At 45.4% G+C, this 15,697-nt stretch overlaps 1 protein-coding gene across 1 annotated transcript in view; it reads left to right on the top strand.

Moving 5' to 3' along the window:
* The window catches only part of LOC131271437 (CAP-Gly domain-containing linker protein 1), a 96,990-nt gene that overhangs the window by 69,616 nt on the left and 11,677 nt on the right, over nucleotides 1-15,697 (top strand). The window contains exons 6-8 of the mRNA XM_058272870.1: nucleotides 12,758-13,087; nucleotides 13,160-13,594; nucleotides 13,998-14,153. Of these exons, the coding sequence (XP_058128853.1) occupies nucleotides 12,758-13,087; nucleotides 13,160-13,594; nucleotides 13,998-14,153 (921 nt within the window). The remainder of the gene's footprint in view (nucleotides 1-12,757; nucleotides 13,088-13,159; nucleotides 13,595-13,997; nucleotides 14,154-15,697) is intronic.

Here is a 15,697-nt window from a genome sequence, read left to right as displayed (position 1 = left end):
TGCAATTGTGGTAGCTGAGTAAGTAAATAAATCACCGGTGAGGATAGGGGATCTTGTCATCGTGATCCGAGGACTTGACTGAAAGAAAGTTGATCTTTCGAACTCTCAACACCTCTCTTTGATGGATCGTGTTTCGCGATGAAAAAATCCAGTGCACTTAGCAAAAACACGCAGAAGTTTGTAGAATCGCGAAGCAAATGGACGCTTAGCTTCAAACTTGCGCCACTCAAGCGCCAAGTGCATTTCTTCCCCTCGAAACGCAGGCGAACAAAGTGTGGCGCACGCATTCTTCACCAAAGTGGAGCGAACCGAAAACGAGAGTGAAAGCATTGCAATTTCGTTGTGCTTCTGCGAGTACAATTAAGGGCGATGTCGATGGCGTCAAACACCCGCATCAAAAAGGGCAATTAATGTATGCGTGATGCAGTGTTTTCCATTCCTCGGTCGGTTTTCGATCAGCAGCCGACGATGAAATGGGCTTCGAAATCGGTAGGCTAGCGGGGAAGCAATGCGCTTCGATGCGTTTATTAGTGCATTTGATGATTGCTTTCGATTGCGCGAACGATTGCAACGTGAGCCGATATGCACTTGCTATCATAGTTGGAAATGTAGGTCTAGGTTTTTCTTTTAATGGAGTCCAGTCCGTGGGCGTATTGGATGGCATTGTTTGCAAAAAAGTTAACATTTTACATGACTTTAGCCAATCCAGATTATTTGCATTGAATTCTTCATTCATCAGTGTCAGAGCTTACATCAGTAAACTCCTTCCAAATTTTACAACTCAGTACGTATGTTTAGATCAACTAGTTTATTGGAATGCTTTTATTTGGTCATATGCATTGAAACTCTAACCAATTAAACGCATTATGTTGAGCGGTGTAGTTATTGTAGAGTTCGTTTTAGGTTTTCAGTGTATCTGTTCCTCACGTTGTTTCTTTTTGCTTAAAAAGACACTTTATAATGTTCAAATCACAAATCTAATAACACTCTCGTGTTTCGATGCGTTTGTTGTTTTCTTTGACTCCCCTGCCATTTTTGCATCGCTGAAATGAAAACATGCAACACATTTATCTAAGGTGGCGAAAAAGAAAATTGATTTCCAAACAACACTCGTGCAACAAAGTAAGCATTGCTTGGAGGCGCGGTTTGTTTTCGTACCGGTGTGGATTTTGTACGAACACACGGTGGTATCTCTTGCACGGTGTAAAAGATACACCGGTAAACAATCAAATCAAGTAGCCCAATTATGCTGCTGTGGGCTGAAGAATTCGATGCAACGAGCCGGGGATGGTTTTGCGGCCGGCTGCCCGCATAAACCGGCGCGCCGCATCGCATTTCATTTCTTTCTAATTAGATTACGCCCAGCTGCCCACCTTAGCTCGATCGTCGTAAATTTGTTTCACGGTGCAACGAATCGCTGGAAAGGGTTTTCATTTCGGTGAGTCGAGTGCAGCCACCCGAAACCGGGTTAACAGCCACACATCCACGCAGGTGTCTCGTACTCTCCCTAGACTGCCCAAGAGTGGGATTCACCTCTAAGCACCTCTTTGCGATTGCTAAACTACGATGGTCGCAATCGGAGCCTCCGATCGGAGCTGCTCGTGCTTGAGCTCGAGAGGTTTCGATGACCAAAGCGATCAGATCGCAGAACGAGGCTCCCGCAGGCTCGATTGGTTTTACCGAGCGCGCGACCCGATGGTTAAATAATGTGGCCAATTTTGCCAATCCCCCAGCCTTTCCCATCTCCCAGTTTGGCTCGTGACGCAGGAACTGTGACGATGATCCGTATCGAATCGCATCCAGCTGATGGCACGCACGATTAGGTGCAAACGATCGCAAGCATCTACGAGCGAACGCCGGCCGTTACACAACTAATCCGCGACTGCCTTCGGGGCAGAGGATGCTGCGGGACTTTCCAGCTGGAACCGCAGAGAGTGTGTATGGCGCATCTTCACGGTGCAATTCTTGGCCAACGCACCTGGCCAGCGACTCGTAGACACATCACTCGGTACTTGTGGAAATTTATAATTGAATAATCTTCCACCGAGAGCTATTAGGCGGACTCGCGGAATCAAGTAGTCATCGAGGCCGATCATGAGCCGATAATTTCGGGGGATGATTTACCTAAATCAAATGATCGGTGTAGTTTGGCTCGATGCTTTGTGATAATTACTCCATTATTGCTTCATTGGCCGAGTAAACATGCACAATTATTTTCTTCACGTTGCAACAAGAATCTTCATCGATTGCATATTGGAAAATAATGACTCAAACTTGACCCAAGAGGAACAATTATTAAAATATTTGACAATTGCTATAGTCATATCATCCGTGAACAAAGTTCGAAAACTCCAAGACTTGAATTGCTGTATCTTTAAGGTAAATTTTGTTGCCTTGTTTCAAGCTAGAAGTTTCAATAATTTCTGCAAAAACGTTGACGTTTAGTCATAATTACTGTTAGTAAATGGATTTTCTTCATTTTGTGATACCTGAACAATTTTATAGTAAGCAATCTCTTTTCTAATATTCTTACGTTTGTTTAGCATATACCTACTCTTCTTTAATTTGCATATTTTGCTTCTATTTTAAAAATTGCAAAAATATATCAATATCGCCATCTCTGCTATGAGAAAAATTTAAATATTAAGATCTAAAACTGATGTCGATCAGGACTTAAAAAAAGTGAAGGCTAAACATTGTTTGAACGACTTTTGGTCATCTTTGACATTCGTTTGCCCGCTCACAATTCCAAAACAACAGACTATAAAAGCAGTTTGATCCAGTTGATTCGAAATTGGAACAAATTAAAAAATGTACCTTATTTAGTCAATCTAAATCGTGCCGTAGTAAGATTCGGTTGTTTTATCTGAATGTATAGCACAATATTTTTAATTTATCTTACATCTTTCAAGGGTTCAGTTCACATAATGTTGTAAGTGAATGATCCAAATTTTTCCTTTTCACTGGCCCATAAGCGCGTCTCATAAGCATTTTCCGATAACATCATAATCCTAAATTAAATACTCATCACTCGCCGGTGGCCGCCCGGCAGATAGGAGGCCACTTTAAACAGCTTCCTTTCACCGATTGCATCATGGCGCGGTTGGAAAATTAGTGCTATTAAAAAATCGTACACACACGCACGAATAAATTCCAACGAGCCAAAAAAAAAAAACATCACCACAAACGCATCGCACAACATTTCAATCCCAGATCAACATCGGGTTTATGGTTTATGGTTCTCCCTGTGGCGCTCCGTATGCACCTGCAGCGCCACCAACAAGCCTGGGCAGGAAAAAGGGCTACCGCGTGTGAAGTGGGTCTCCCCACGAAACGAAAACCACCAAACCCCAACGAGGGGGGGGTGTCTTGGGGTGGAAAACTAATTAATTGTCGTCCTCGCCCCCTTCCGGGCCGTCGCTGGCTGGCATCCCGCCTCCGGGGACTGATTGTCATCACAAATTACGACCGATAGGCCGAGGGTTTTCAGTTTCGTTTTCGTTTTATTTGACTCATTGTCACATTTTTGGAAATCGATACCCTTCAGGGCTTGAGTGCGTTTTTGTGTGTGTTTAATTTATCGATCAGTTACCAGCTTCAAACTATCCTAACCCCCGTTTGAGGCGGACCGTTTTGAAACGATTTGGAATAATTTATGTCCAAGCGGGGCGTTAGGTAACCGTCTCGCATGACTGCTGTCCGGACCGCTGAGTCGTTATGCTGCTGCAACCGGTTCGCCGACTGAACCGGTGCAGCGAGTTCCGATGCAATCCGCGCCACGTGCCGCCAGCCTTCCTTTCCTTCCGGTTTGGGGCAAATTTGACAGCCGCACTTTCCCGCGCATTCCCACTACCGTTTTGAGGGGGGTGATGGTAACCCGGTGCTTTGGAAAAACAAGTGCTCACCCGTGTGTTCCCATGGTGATGTTGATGATGATTCCCCCGGGCGCCCGTTTTAAGTTGGTAATTTAATTAAAAAGCATTCATCACCCGTTAGACGGGACGAACGGAGCGGGCTGTAAAGTTATGCCCACACCGATGCTTCCTTCGACGGTGCGCCAAGTGGAAATGGGCTGTGCGAAGGAAAAGTCGCTGAGCCTGCTGGTCAGCCACCTAATAGCCGCCCGGAACTCCTCTGGCCAGATAGGCCAGATCAACGAAACATCCAACATTTATTGCTGTTTAATTACAATCGAAAGCGGTGGCGGCTCGCGGGTGCTTCGGTAGCGGTCCGCGTACCCGTGGCCCTTTCGGGTGCCGCTTCAGGTTGATCTCAGATTTGGAGGGAAGCCACGAAAGCTAGATGAAAGCACGATTGCGGCCCGCCGGGGGTCGATGAGTGATGGCTATTTTACTTATGCACCATCGGCCTACTCACCGCCTTCATCGACCATCGGCCATCATCATCATATTCATTACCGAGCGGCCGTTAGGTTTTACACGGACCTCAGCCAACCCTCACCCCCTCCATCCCCTTACCCACTGAGAACCCGTTCGCGTCTTGCGCGTTAGCTAATTAGTCGATAAAGTCAAACGGTCGCTTTCAGCACGGCGTGTGCTAAATTTAAAGCACAAAGACCGCGCACCGGAGGACGATGCAGTTTCAACGCAACGCACTTGAGCGGTGCTCGCGCCGTAGATGGCCGCGAGTAGGTTAGCAATTTGGATAATTGACCAATTGATTGACCAAAAATATTAGCAAATGGCGGCGGTCGTCGATTAACGCGCAACGATTCGCCGCTTGGGAGTGGAAAAGCAGCCTGTTCCCATTGACCCGAATAGAAGGGGTTTATTTTTATATTCGTTTGACAATGTTACACGTACTTTACCCCTCTCAGATAGTTCACACAAGCTCAAGGTTTTGGCGGGAATTTATAATTTATTGAATTCAATTAAAGAATAATTGGAACATGGCATACGGTTGAGGTTTCACCAGCTTGAAAAATTGCCCGTAGATCAACTTCACTTTCAAAAATGAAACAATAGGTCATTTGGGTATCATTATAAAAGTAGAACCTTTTCTTCAATGCAATGCTAAATTAATTTCAAGGTTTGATACTAAATATCGAAAGAATGTTTAACACAATATTTTTGGAAACTCCCGGATTATGATTTTTATTATTATTTCCATCCTTCGCGAAACCCGCTTTAAATACTTTTTTGGCAGAGCAGCGGCCCTACATGCGACCCCGATTACACCACAGGAAAAGGCCATGCAAAAACGAAGGGTGAAAGCAATTTGCGAGCGTTACTGCGTGCGTGTTGTTCGCCTTTGGCACCGCCCGTCACACTCCACGCCCGGCTGCACATGTCAGCTCAGGGATTTTCGGTTCGCGCTGGAGATTTTGGCGCAGAAAATATGTTTTCCGCCAGCCCCCAGCGTGGGATTATGTCATCCCACATGAGCAAAAGGGTGCCAACGGGTGTGTGTGTGTGTTAGAAAGGCAGCATAGAAATCGTATAGCAGCGGGAGGAGTCGCACCAAAGACGCACCGAAGTGGATGGCTACCCCAACAAATGGCTGTCAAAATTAGCCAAAAACAATGAACGCTTTTGATAGAACCGGAGTCGAATGACCCTTTTGCAGAGTAGTTCGTGTTTCCGAAAATCAAGAAAAACTTCCTGTGGAAGGTCTTGATGGGGTTGGTTTTTGTTCCTCCAGCCGAAAGTGGATGATGGCTAAGTTATCCGCGTCAGCCATTTGTGTCAAAAGTTGTTCGCACACGAAATAACCCTTGGCTCGAGAGGTCAGGAGACGTCCGTTCTCTTGGTGCCGGGCGTTTGGCATGCGATCGGCAACGCAGGGAGAACGAAGGAAAAGGTCAGTTTCGAAGACTTTGCTCGCGAAAGTGACAGCCCGTCGGGGAGCCCGTCGGTTCGTAGTGAAAGTGGGATGATGTAAAGTACGAACGCTGTGCGAGATAAACCGCGAGGAAGGAAGAAGGAAGCGAGCCACCGACGGTAAGCCAGCAGCAGGTGGCAGAGGGTTCGGTTATCGAATTCGGGCCAGTTTTTTCCCCGATAACCCGCCTGTCACATGCCAGCCCGTCGTCAAATGTGCGGCCACAATTCGGCAGTTGCTACGCATGGATACGTTTTCGTGCTTAACATGCCGCCGTCAAAACTTCGGGTGTCAATGTTTTGAGATGATGAAAGTGTGCTGTGGCACACACTAGGTTGCATAAGCGCATGCACCTTGTCGTAGGTAAATAGGTAGGTTTAAAATAAACGAAGACTAGGTTTGAACGAGGAATAAATGCATACGAATAAGGGAGTGTACCCGTTCGACAAACACTCGTTTACCGCTTGCGCCCACCAAGGGCCAGTTGTACAAACATTCAGGCGGGTCAAGAAACTATCCAGCAAGCGTAAAGAAGAAGTTAAAACACGAATTTCACAAACCACGAAACACAAAACGCTATTTGAGGAAATCTCTACACGAGTGTGACAAAATGTGTACTTCCGTTTTGGGGCGCGTGCTCGGAAATGACACCATCGGGCGAGCACGTGCGATCGCTTTTCCCGCCCAAATGGTTCGTGGAAAAAGCGGAAAATTTACCCGGTCCTCCGGCTGGTCAGCGAACATTTTTAAATTGATCGTTTTGTTGTCCCCCGCACGACCGTTTCCTTTCCAGCTCCAATCGGAATCGTGGAAAATTATACCCGATTGTCATGTGACCATTTGATAATGACTTCGCTTGTTTTCGTGGCGCACGATTTCCCGAGCTGCTGAGACGAATCTGAATGAATGGGGCCGGGAAAGCTACCTTCTTTGAGGGGGTTGGTGGGACTGTTGCGGAGTATTAAAATGAGGTAGAAATTAAACTGACAAGCTAAGTTTCTTAACGATGTTAAAAGGTACTTTAATTACGTATTAGTTCAAGATGCTTAAATTTATTTACATTAAAATGTTTAATTTTTATTGAAAAATCAAATAATAAGATGCCTCTTCAAAGTAATAGATTATGTGTGTGAAAATAATGTCCCTTAATTGTTTAAAGGAATTATAAACGAACCATGCCAGATAGATAAAAACAAATCTAAATTGAAGTATTTGTATGGAAAATGGTTTTGGGTAATTATTGTATGGTTACCTCGAAACCAAATAAGCTAAAACTATCAATTTTTGAAATTATTTTTGAATCATGTTTCAAATATTATTTTCTTCAATAGTTCATGTTACAAACAAATTTGTTCTATTTTGTAGAAACAAATTTCAAAAGAATGATTCATATAAAAGGTTAACAAATATAATTTCCGCATCATCTTAGCTGTATCGCGTTGTTTCATCAATCTATTCGACCTCTAACAACTTTAAATCAATTTCGAGGAATATTAAACTGCTCTAGATTGTTTCAAAACCCAAACAAGATTCCCTGCCAATTTATTACACCCAGGTCATCCGCGCGGTTTCTAGCTGTCGTACAGGAAATGAGCTAATGTAAACTCCCTCGGACACGAACTCGATTAAGCGCTCGCATAAATTATGCACCTTTGCCGTTGCAAACGAAGAAAAAAAACACACACACACACCAGCAGTGAGAGAAAAATATGAAATGAAAAGCCAGTGGAGAATAAATCACAACCCCACACCAACCCGAAGCCCAAAGCCAAAGGAAAGGCGAAGGCCTTGTGTAAAACAAAAATATGACCGATACTTTTGCGACCGAATGTCCATGTAGTCATTTCGCCGCCCCATCCCTTCCCTCGCCCTTCGCTGGATGGTCCATTTTTCTCGCTCGGACAGATTCGCCATTTAAAAGCAAATCGCAAAGCGCGTGATCACCGTTCCATTTATTGAAACGTGATCGATCTTTCGCTCGCGCACCTTTCGGTGCAATTTTGCAGTTCCGTTCCGCTTTTCGCCGTGCGGTCATTTCCCGCCCTCGGTCGTGCGGTGCGGGAAGAGAGAGAGTCAAAGCAGAGGGAGAGAATCAGGGGAGGAAAACACAACACACCCAGCTTAGCCTTAGGGGGAGTTAGTTAGAGACTTTAAACCCTGTGGCCAAACATTTCCCCTCCCCGACAGGAGGGAGGTGGTTGCGGAAGCCATTTCCGCTTGGAATTTTTGCGTGACGAACATACACTCACTCGGTCGATCGGTCATCGTCCTATCGCTTCATCGGCAGTGGTCATTGGTCCACGGAAAGATTAAATCACGGACGAACCGAATCCCATCCACCGGAGCCGAAGGGATGGATTTCGGCTTAGCCAGAATAAGCCGCGAAAGTGGCGAGCTGCTCCAGAAGATGATATTGGAGCCCCGATCGGGGCTCGGCAAGCGTGTTCCGCGTTGCGTAACGATCAAACCGGCCCGTTTCGGACCGATTGCGTCAATGGTCGGCACCGTGCAGGGCGATAGCTTTCGTGTCAATTGCGGCATGGCATGTGACCTGTGCCTTTATAAACTCTCGCTTTTCCTTGTAGCATCTTCTTCTTCGCGGCGTGCAGTGAAAGTAAAGTGGCTTTTGGAGGGCCGAGTGCGAAGCAGTGCAAAGTGCTCGAAATGAAGGGTCAACAAGGATTGGTTTTCTCCGCTGGATGACCCTTCGGAATGGAGCTTGCGAGAGGCTGTTGGACAGTGGGCTACTGTTAGCAAGTCCGTGTTCTTTGGTTTTTCCCACGACAAAAATGTACTCGGTAGCTGAAACCGCCTCAAGGGTGCTTCTCGAACGAAACAAAAATATTTTGCTGTAAGCGTAGGGGTGTTTTTTTTCTCGGTGTTTGAACGATCATCTACATTTCAATAAGGTGCCCACACATGTTCTTGAGATCCACAGTTCAGCTGATGTTTTGGATATGCTACGTCTACCCTTTGACTTGGGCTGTCGATACGTCGTCGATGACAAGGCTGCCGAAAAACATTGCATCACCTATTGCTTGTGATTCCTTTGAACGTTTGACCAGAAACACAACAATTGTTGCGCAGAATGATGAACCCCCATCGGAACGGAACTGTCAGTAAACGGTGGTAGCGCATACACCGCATCGAGAAACGGAGGGATTTGTTCGACATCTCTCGATGACGACGAACCCGTCATAACGTCCGCTCACTTTCGGGAACGGGGTATTTTGCTGTCCTTCTTTATGTCTCGCTCGAGCCAGTGGATCGGTTCTCGGTTCACGATCCCAGCGACAGTTTAAGTGCGATGATCGATGCAATTACTGCGCCGAGCGAAACGTGATATAATTACAATGGCCTAGGTGTGGGCCCATTAGTGGGAAAAGGTTGTCGGGCTGAGGCTATTTTAAGCGTTTGTTTTTCCCTTTTTTGTGCTAAAGGAAGCTGCTTTGGTGAAGGTGAGAAAAGATTGCACGATCGATTATTCATAGTTGAAGAATATTATGGGCGTGAAAAATAATGAGACTACAGGGTAGCGTTTAAGATGTTTGCATTGGAAAAGAAAGCGTACTAAAAATAAATAAATTTTGCGTTATTTGTGGAGCGTCATTGTTCCTAATGTATTAAGGGTAGTTCAGATTTTAGAAAATCCTGGGTCACACACATTTATATTTCAACTAATACCAAACTAACTCAACAAAATATAGTTTTGATGTTTTTTTACTTGTTAGCTACAAATCTCCATGAGATATTAATTTGGTGATGCTATAACTCTCCTCACACCAATCAAAACGCCATGCTTCGCTAATGCTCTCTACAAATGTTGTTACACGAGCTTGGGTACACGCCGGGTAATGCTGAAAACAGGCGACGATCTCAAGGGACGTGGAATTTGCAGCGCCTCCTGCAAGTCCCATCCCCTGTACATGACTGTGTGGATGTTGCGCACGGAACCGGTACGGGGATAATAGTACGAAATTACCGAATAACATCCCTCCGGTACCGCGCGGGACGCAGCCGAACGCCGTTTTCTTTATTTCCAACGCCACGTGAGACGCATTGAACCGGCTTAAAAAACGATAAAAATACACCCGGCTCGAATCGAAAGCTCCTCTGCTTCTATTACCCTGTGTCGCATACAGATTCACACACCAACTAACATCCAAACCCTCGAGTACCGCGATGCTTTTCACTTTTTTCACCGACCCGGCGTACGGTTAGGTTCGTCGCTTGCGGTACCGCACAAGTCGCCCGCCACGGAAGAAAGTGATTTATGGGAAACGTGCGTCGAAGCTTCCTCGCGCTTGCGATAACGATAGTATGCGGGACCATTTTAGGTGGAAGTGCTTCTTTTTTTGCAATAGCTTGTGTGTGTGTGTGTACCGATATTGTGACGATGTTGTATCGAATGAGATTGAAACATGCATGATTTAATGTGGCGGTATAAGGGGAAAGATTGCAATTATGATGTTAGCTCCTTTCTTCTATTTATGATCCCTCATTCTCCCAATTACCCACCGGGACTCGAATGTGGACATCGATTGCCCCCTCCCCCCTCCCTGTTGTTATCTCTGTTTTCAACTATTTAGAAATTATTGGCGGTTGCGTAAGGGGGTTTGTGGTGATGCGATATCGCTAAGCAGCGTTTCCCCCGAACCGGTGGGGTTTTCCATTTCTTGATATCGCGAGACAATCGTTTAGCGTTTGTGCTCGCCTGGGAGAAAGGAAAGGTGGTGAAACTTTGACCGCACCGGCCACCAGGGGTTAATGGGAATCAAGCGGAGAAGCGATGACTTGGAGTGGTTATTTCTAAGCCGAATGTGCCCATTGAGAAGGATGTCTGAAGCCTGAAGAGCTCTTGAAATTTGCAAAATTTATGAACCGCGGATGATGGTGGATGAATTGAAGGCCCGCTCTGTAAATTAAACATCGTCTCCGGCTCGGTTCGTTTAATCGCACAAATAAATCTTCCCAAAACCGATGACGATGATGTCGTTGGCAAAACCGATGCCGCGTTGGGTAATCGAATGGCACGGCTTTGGTCAAGTAGCACCGAAGTGCTTCTCATGTGGAAAATAAATCATGTTTCTGTTCATTTAAATGGATGCCCGCGTCGTCAGCCTCCCCGCCGCCAACCGGGGAAGGCCCTCCGAAAGGGAGCCTAATTTATGCAGTCGAAATTGCAAACTGCCCACACAACTTTCACTCTCGGTTGTCCCGGGACGTCTCTCGGGAGCCGCCGGGTGAACGCTTGTGAACCTGCTCAAAACACTCCCGATCCCTCCGCACCACCGCTGAAAAAGGAGTTCAATTTTCCTTTTCGACGCTCTCCATTTCACTCCGGACTGCGTTGGGCTTTCCCCCGGCCGGTGACCTGCGCGCCGTCCGAACCCGATCCGAGCGGGAATCAAGGGAATGGGACGGCGGATCAGGATCGGGCCAGTGGTCATGCAATCTTTTATCGTTGCTTCCCGCGCCACGCGCAATATAGATCGCGGCAAAGGGTCGAAGAAATTGCCCGCTTGGGGTTCGGAAATCGCACGAGATGGCGTGGATTTAGCGAACCGAGCCGTACGCGGGAATGAGGGCTCGCAATCGACATCATTACGATCGTGGAGCGCTTACATAAAGGCGCTTAGGACGCCGGTGCGGGTGGCTATTTCCCTTCAATCGTACGCGGCAATACTGTTCCGAAGGGAAACCATCGTTGTTGCCTCGAAAAGAGTAAAGCACCAACGCCAGACGAAGCATCGAGCGAGCATAGATGGACACCCGCTCACTCAACCCCCACGCAAGGCAGCATAAATGTACCGCTCAGCAGCACTTAGGAAAGATTGCTTTCTGACCAAGATGCGCCTTCCGCGGTAAAGTGGCTCGCTGTAGCACGTGCAAAGAATGGTTCGGCTATATTTCAAAGGGAAAATCGAAATCCAAACCGGTTCACATGCATTGTGTAAGGAAGAAAAGTAGAAAAACGCATGGTAAGAGATTGAGCAGTAAGAAACGGTGATGAGTCAACTTAAGGAAATGTTGGTAAAAAAATGGTAACATAAACGCATAATCGCCATCACTTTCCAGGCAGTTGATGGAACGGTGACAACAGTCCGTTTATGCATTTACATTTGCACTCAATTGACCTGTTTGAAGCTGTGTGATCAAAAGTTCACCGTTTCTGTCGTTTAACCCCTTAAAGACCCCATGTAAATAACATCTCCAAATATGTCGCAAAAATTTTATCCAACCATTTATTTTTTCTAACCTTTGTTTTTGTTTTCACATTTATTTCAAAACTTCGATATTTCCTATTACTGTTGTGTTGGCTTAAAAGAGTAGAATTTTTATTTATTTGTTGACTGACTCTACTGTTTTTACGTTGGATTCCAAATTTTGTAAAATAGTTAAAATATATTTTAAATTTATGGAGGAAAACATTTGAGAAGTCCGGAAAATAAATCGCCAGGTGAACGTTCTCATTTTTTTTAATAGATCAGCTTTCGTCTTGGTTTGCTAGAAACATTCAAATTAATTTCACTGTCTGTATCTAAACATGTCTTGAATTTGTTAACATCGTACTACGCTTAAGGGTTCATCAGTCGTTCCATGCGTTCCATTTCTGGTGAGGACGTTCTTTTATTGTTGGTTGCAAAGATCGTTTTGTTTCTCTCGGCCTAAAATGCAAACCTGCGAGATCTGGCACGATTGGACAGCACAATCTGGAGCAGGTTTATGTTTTGTGGGTTTTGTTTTTTTGTGCTTCCCTTGACGACATCAGCTACGCTCTGTGGACCGTGGGGATAATCTTATGGCCAATCTGAAGCCGACCGGCGCAGAACGAAATACGAGCGCGTCGACGTTTTTATGCGAAAACAGTTTTAACGTTCTTTTTTCGTTTCCGTTTGCGAATTTTCTTCGGCAGATGCGAAAATTGCGTGAGACAGAACCATGTAGCGGAACCATCAGCAAGAGCAACAGCAACCACAGCATCCAATCCGTCAACGAAGATTACGAACAGCTGGACACGAAAGAATCTCTGGAGTTGACAATCGTCACGGCAACGACGACGACGGCGACAACGACGAGCTCCTCCTTCCCAGCGGTCCCGGCAGCGGAAGTTGCGTCGAGCAGCTTTGACTACAGCGACTGTCAAACGACTCGGAACGCTCTAGTAGCACAGGTAGAGAACGTAGAATTAGCGATAGATACAACGACGTACGGCAACGACGATGAGGCTCAACGGCCAACGCTGGTAAGTACGCGGCGGGCACGATGACGTCGTTTGCCTCTGGGTTTACTTTCGGTTTTCATCTTCCAATTCTAGCCGTACGAATTATGCAAACGAACCATGGAAGCTCACAGCCACGACAACAGTGGTGCCAGTAGTGTAGTAATAGACTCGAAACGACTACGCCAGATCGTGGGAGAGCGACAGGCCCCCCAGCACCTGCCCTACCATCGAGCGGCGGAAGCAGCGAAAACATCAACGGAACCGGAACAGGTGTCGCTTGAATCGACGTCCGACGCGGACTCCGCCCTGTCCTCGATGAGTCCGCAGCCGAACAGCTTCACCGGCGACTCGCCGGACGACGATCCCTGGAATGTTCGGCCGAATGGCGGGTCGAATGGCGAGGGCAGCGCCAAGCTGGAACGGTTCAAGCAGGAGCTGGACGAGCTGCAGCGGCTCAACGATAGTCTCAGCCGGGATTATACGGCGGCCAAAGCGAAGATCGACCAGTTGGAACAGGATCTCGTTAAGGTACGTTGGAGGAAACGAAAATACCAAGCTGTTCTGCTGTTTTATAAGACATGAGTAAGAATGGGATCCATTCGTTGTTTGTACGTGACGTTTCTATACAATTAATGAAGTTTGTTTTGCAGTCTTTCAATAATGAATGTTATCGGAAGGTTAATTTGGATGTAATACTTTGTTCGTCAACATCGTAATACTCTATATTTTTCCGATACTTTTAAAAAGCTCTGCTATTAAAAACATATGGACAAATTTAATTGATTGTGTCAATACTGTATAAAATTAAATGTGTCAATACTATATAAAAATGATTAGGATAATTATCTATATGAGGCAACATAAAGCGAGGTAAAATAAAAACATTCCGTTCCTTTGTAAATAACACACTCTTGCTCGTCCTTCCTACCAGGCAACACAGGCGACACGAGAGCAGACGAAACTAAATGAAAGGATCAACCATCTGATGCAGCGGGAGGAGGATCTTCTGAAGGAAACGCACGAATTGCGCGAACAGAATGAGCTGCTTGAGTTTAGAATCATCGAGCTGGAAGAAAGTCATGACAAGGTAAGTCGGTTCAACTTCAACCATCGGTCTTTGAGTGGAGAACTCAAACACTCTATCCTCCACCGGTACTCCTTGACGTGCCAATTAATCATTTTCGTTTCGTTTGGGGATTGCATTTTGTATTTTGGCTCAGAGGCATTCACAGCTAGCTCCGTCAGACCTTGGAGCATATTGGATTATGATTCGTACAATAACGCAATGGCTGGCGGGTGTGCCATGGGATTTCCTTTTTTTTCTACCCGTGTCATGTGGTTCTAAAATCGAACAAAACTAATCCACGACCGTTATTGAGCGCATTCATTACCGGAATAATGAATTTGAATGCTTAAGACCCGCAATTTTGTTTTTCCACGAGCGCAGTGCAATATTGCGCTTTTGAAGGGGTTTTTGCTGTATTTAACAAAAATTACATTTTTTTACATTACAACAAAAGGTTAAAGACACGTCTCAACCTGATGAAGGAGAAGTAACGTCGATTGTTAATTTAATGTAGTTTAAGTAAACGGATGAATTATTTTGAAATCAATTCCATTTTCCTTTGTTGTTTCCACGGCCCGTTACTAGACGTTACGCTTGTGGTGTAGCTTCTGTTGCATACATTCAGGCGTACTATATGTAACACGACTTTTACAAACGAACCGTTGATATCTTCGGTCGTGTATATTTCAATTTTGATTCTTCAATTTCATTCGCCTTTCATCAGAAAGAAAATTATGTTCAAACGAAAATATAATGATGAAATATAATAGATATACAAAAGTGAATTAAAATTTTCACTTCAACACAAATGATAAAAAAACAGCTGAAAATATAGTGCAGATATTCATAACATTTTAATTCCTTTGCAACACGAAACATTTTCTGTTTCTTCCCCTTTTAATTTTTTCAACAAATAGTTTTTATTGGTTAATCATATTTACTGCTTTTGCTAGCTGGAAAGAGTTTTGTTTACGTCATTTTTATAACGAAGTAGATTTTTTAAAATTTTCATTAGACACCCGTAGATCCACGAGTTTATTTTTTAAGAAAATGCTATTTAACTATCGCGTGCATGCTATAGCTTCCCGAAACCGAACGCAGAAAAATGGGTGGCGAGAAAGATCATTGCCATCGAAACATTATTCCGCCCAACATCTCCGAATAAACTTTGTTGGCGATGATTAACATTCCACCGCGCGGGCGATTTCACACTCGATTAGCTTTCCCCACTCGAGCGATCACGACCGTTTGCGCACGCACGCACGCACGCGTTGTTGTGGTTTGCCATTGTCGCGTCTGCCTTCGGCTCTGACCCTCGCTGCACCGATGGGGGCCACTTGAGGCGAGAAGATTATCATCACCTTGATGGCGAAAAACCATAACAACGCCTCCACGGCCCCATCGAAATGTGTATGTGTGTTGGTGTTTGTGTTTGGAGCCGCGTGTTTGATTATGGATGCGACACTTCAACCCTCACGAGAGCTGTCTTCGGTGTCGGTGAAATCAACCCTGTCGTCGTCGTGGTCGTCGTTGTCCCGGGAGCTTGTCAACTGCGCCGTCCGCCA

The sequence above is a fragment of the Anopheles coustani genome, chromosome 3 (genome assembly GCF_943734705.1).
Source record: "Anopheles coustani chromosome 3, idAnoCousDA_361_x.2, whole genome shotgun sequence".
NCBI classification, from domain to species: domain Eukaryota; kingdom Metazoa; phylum Arthropoda; class Insecta; order Diptera; family Culicidae; genus Anopheles; species Anopheles coustani.
This window is presented reverse-complemented; position numbering and strand designations above follow the sequence as displayed.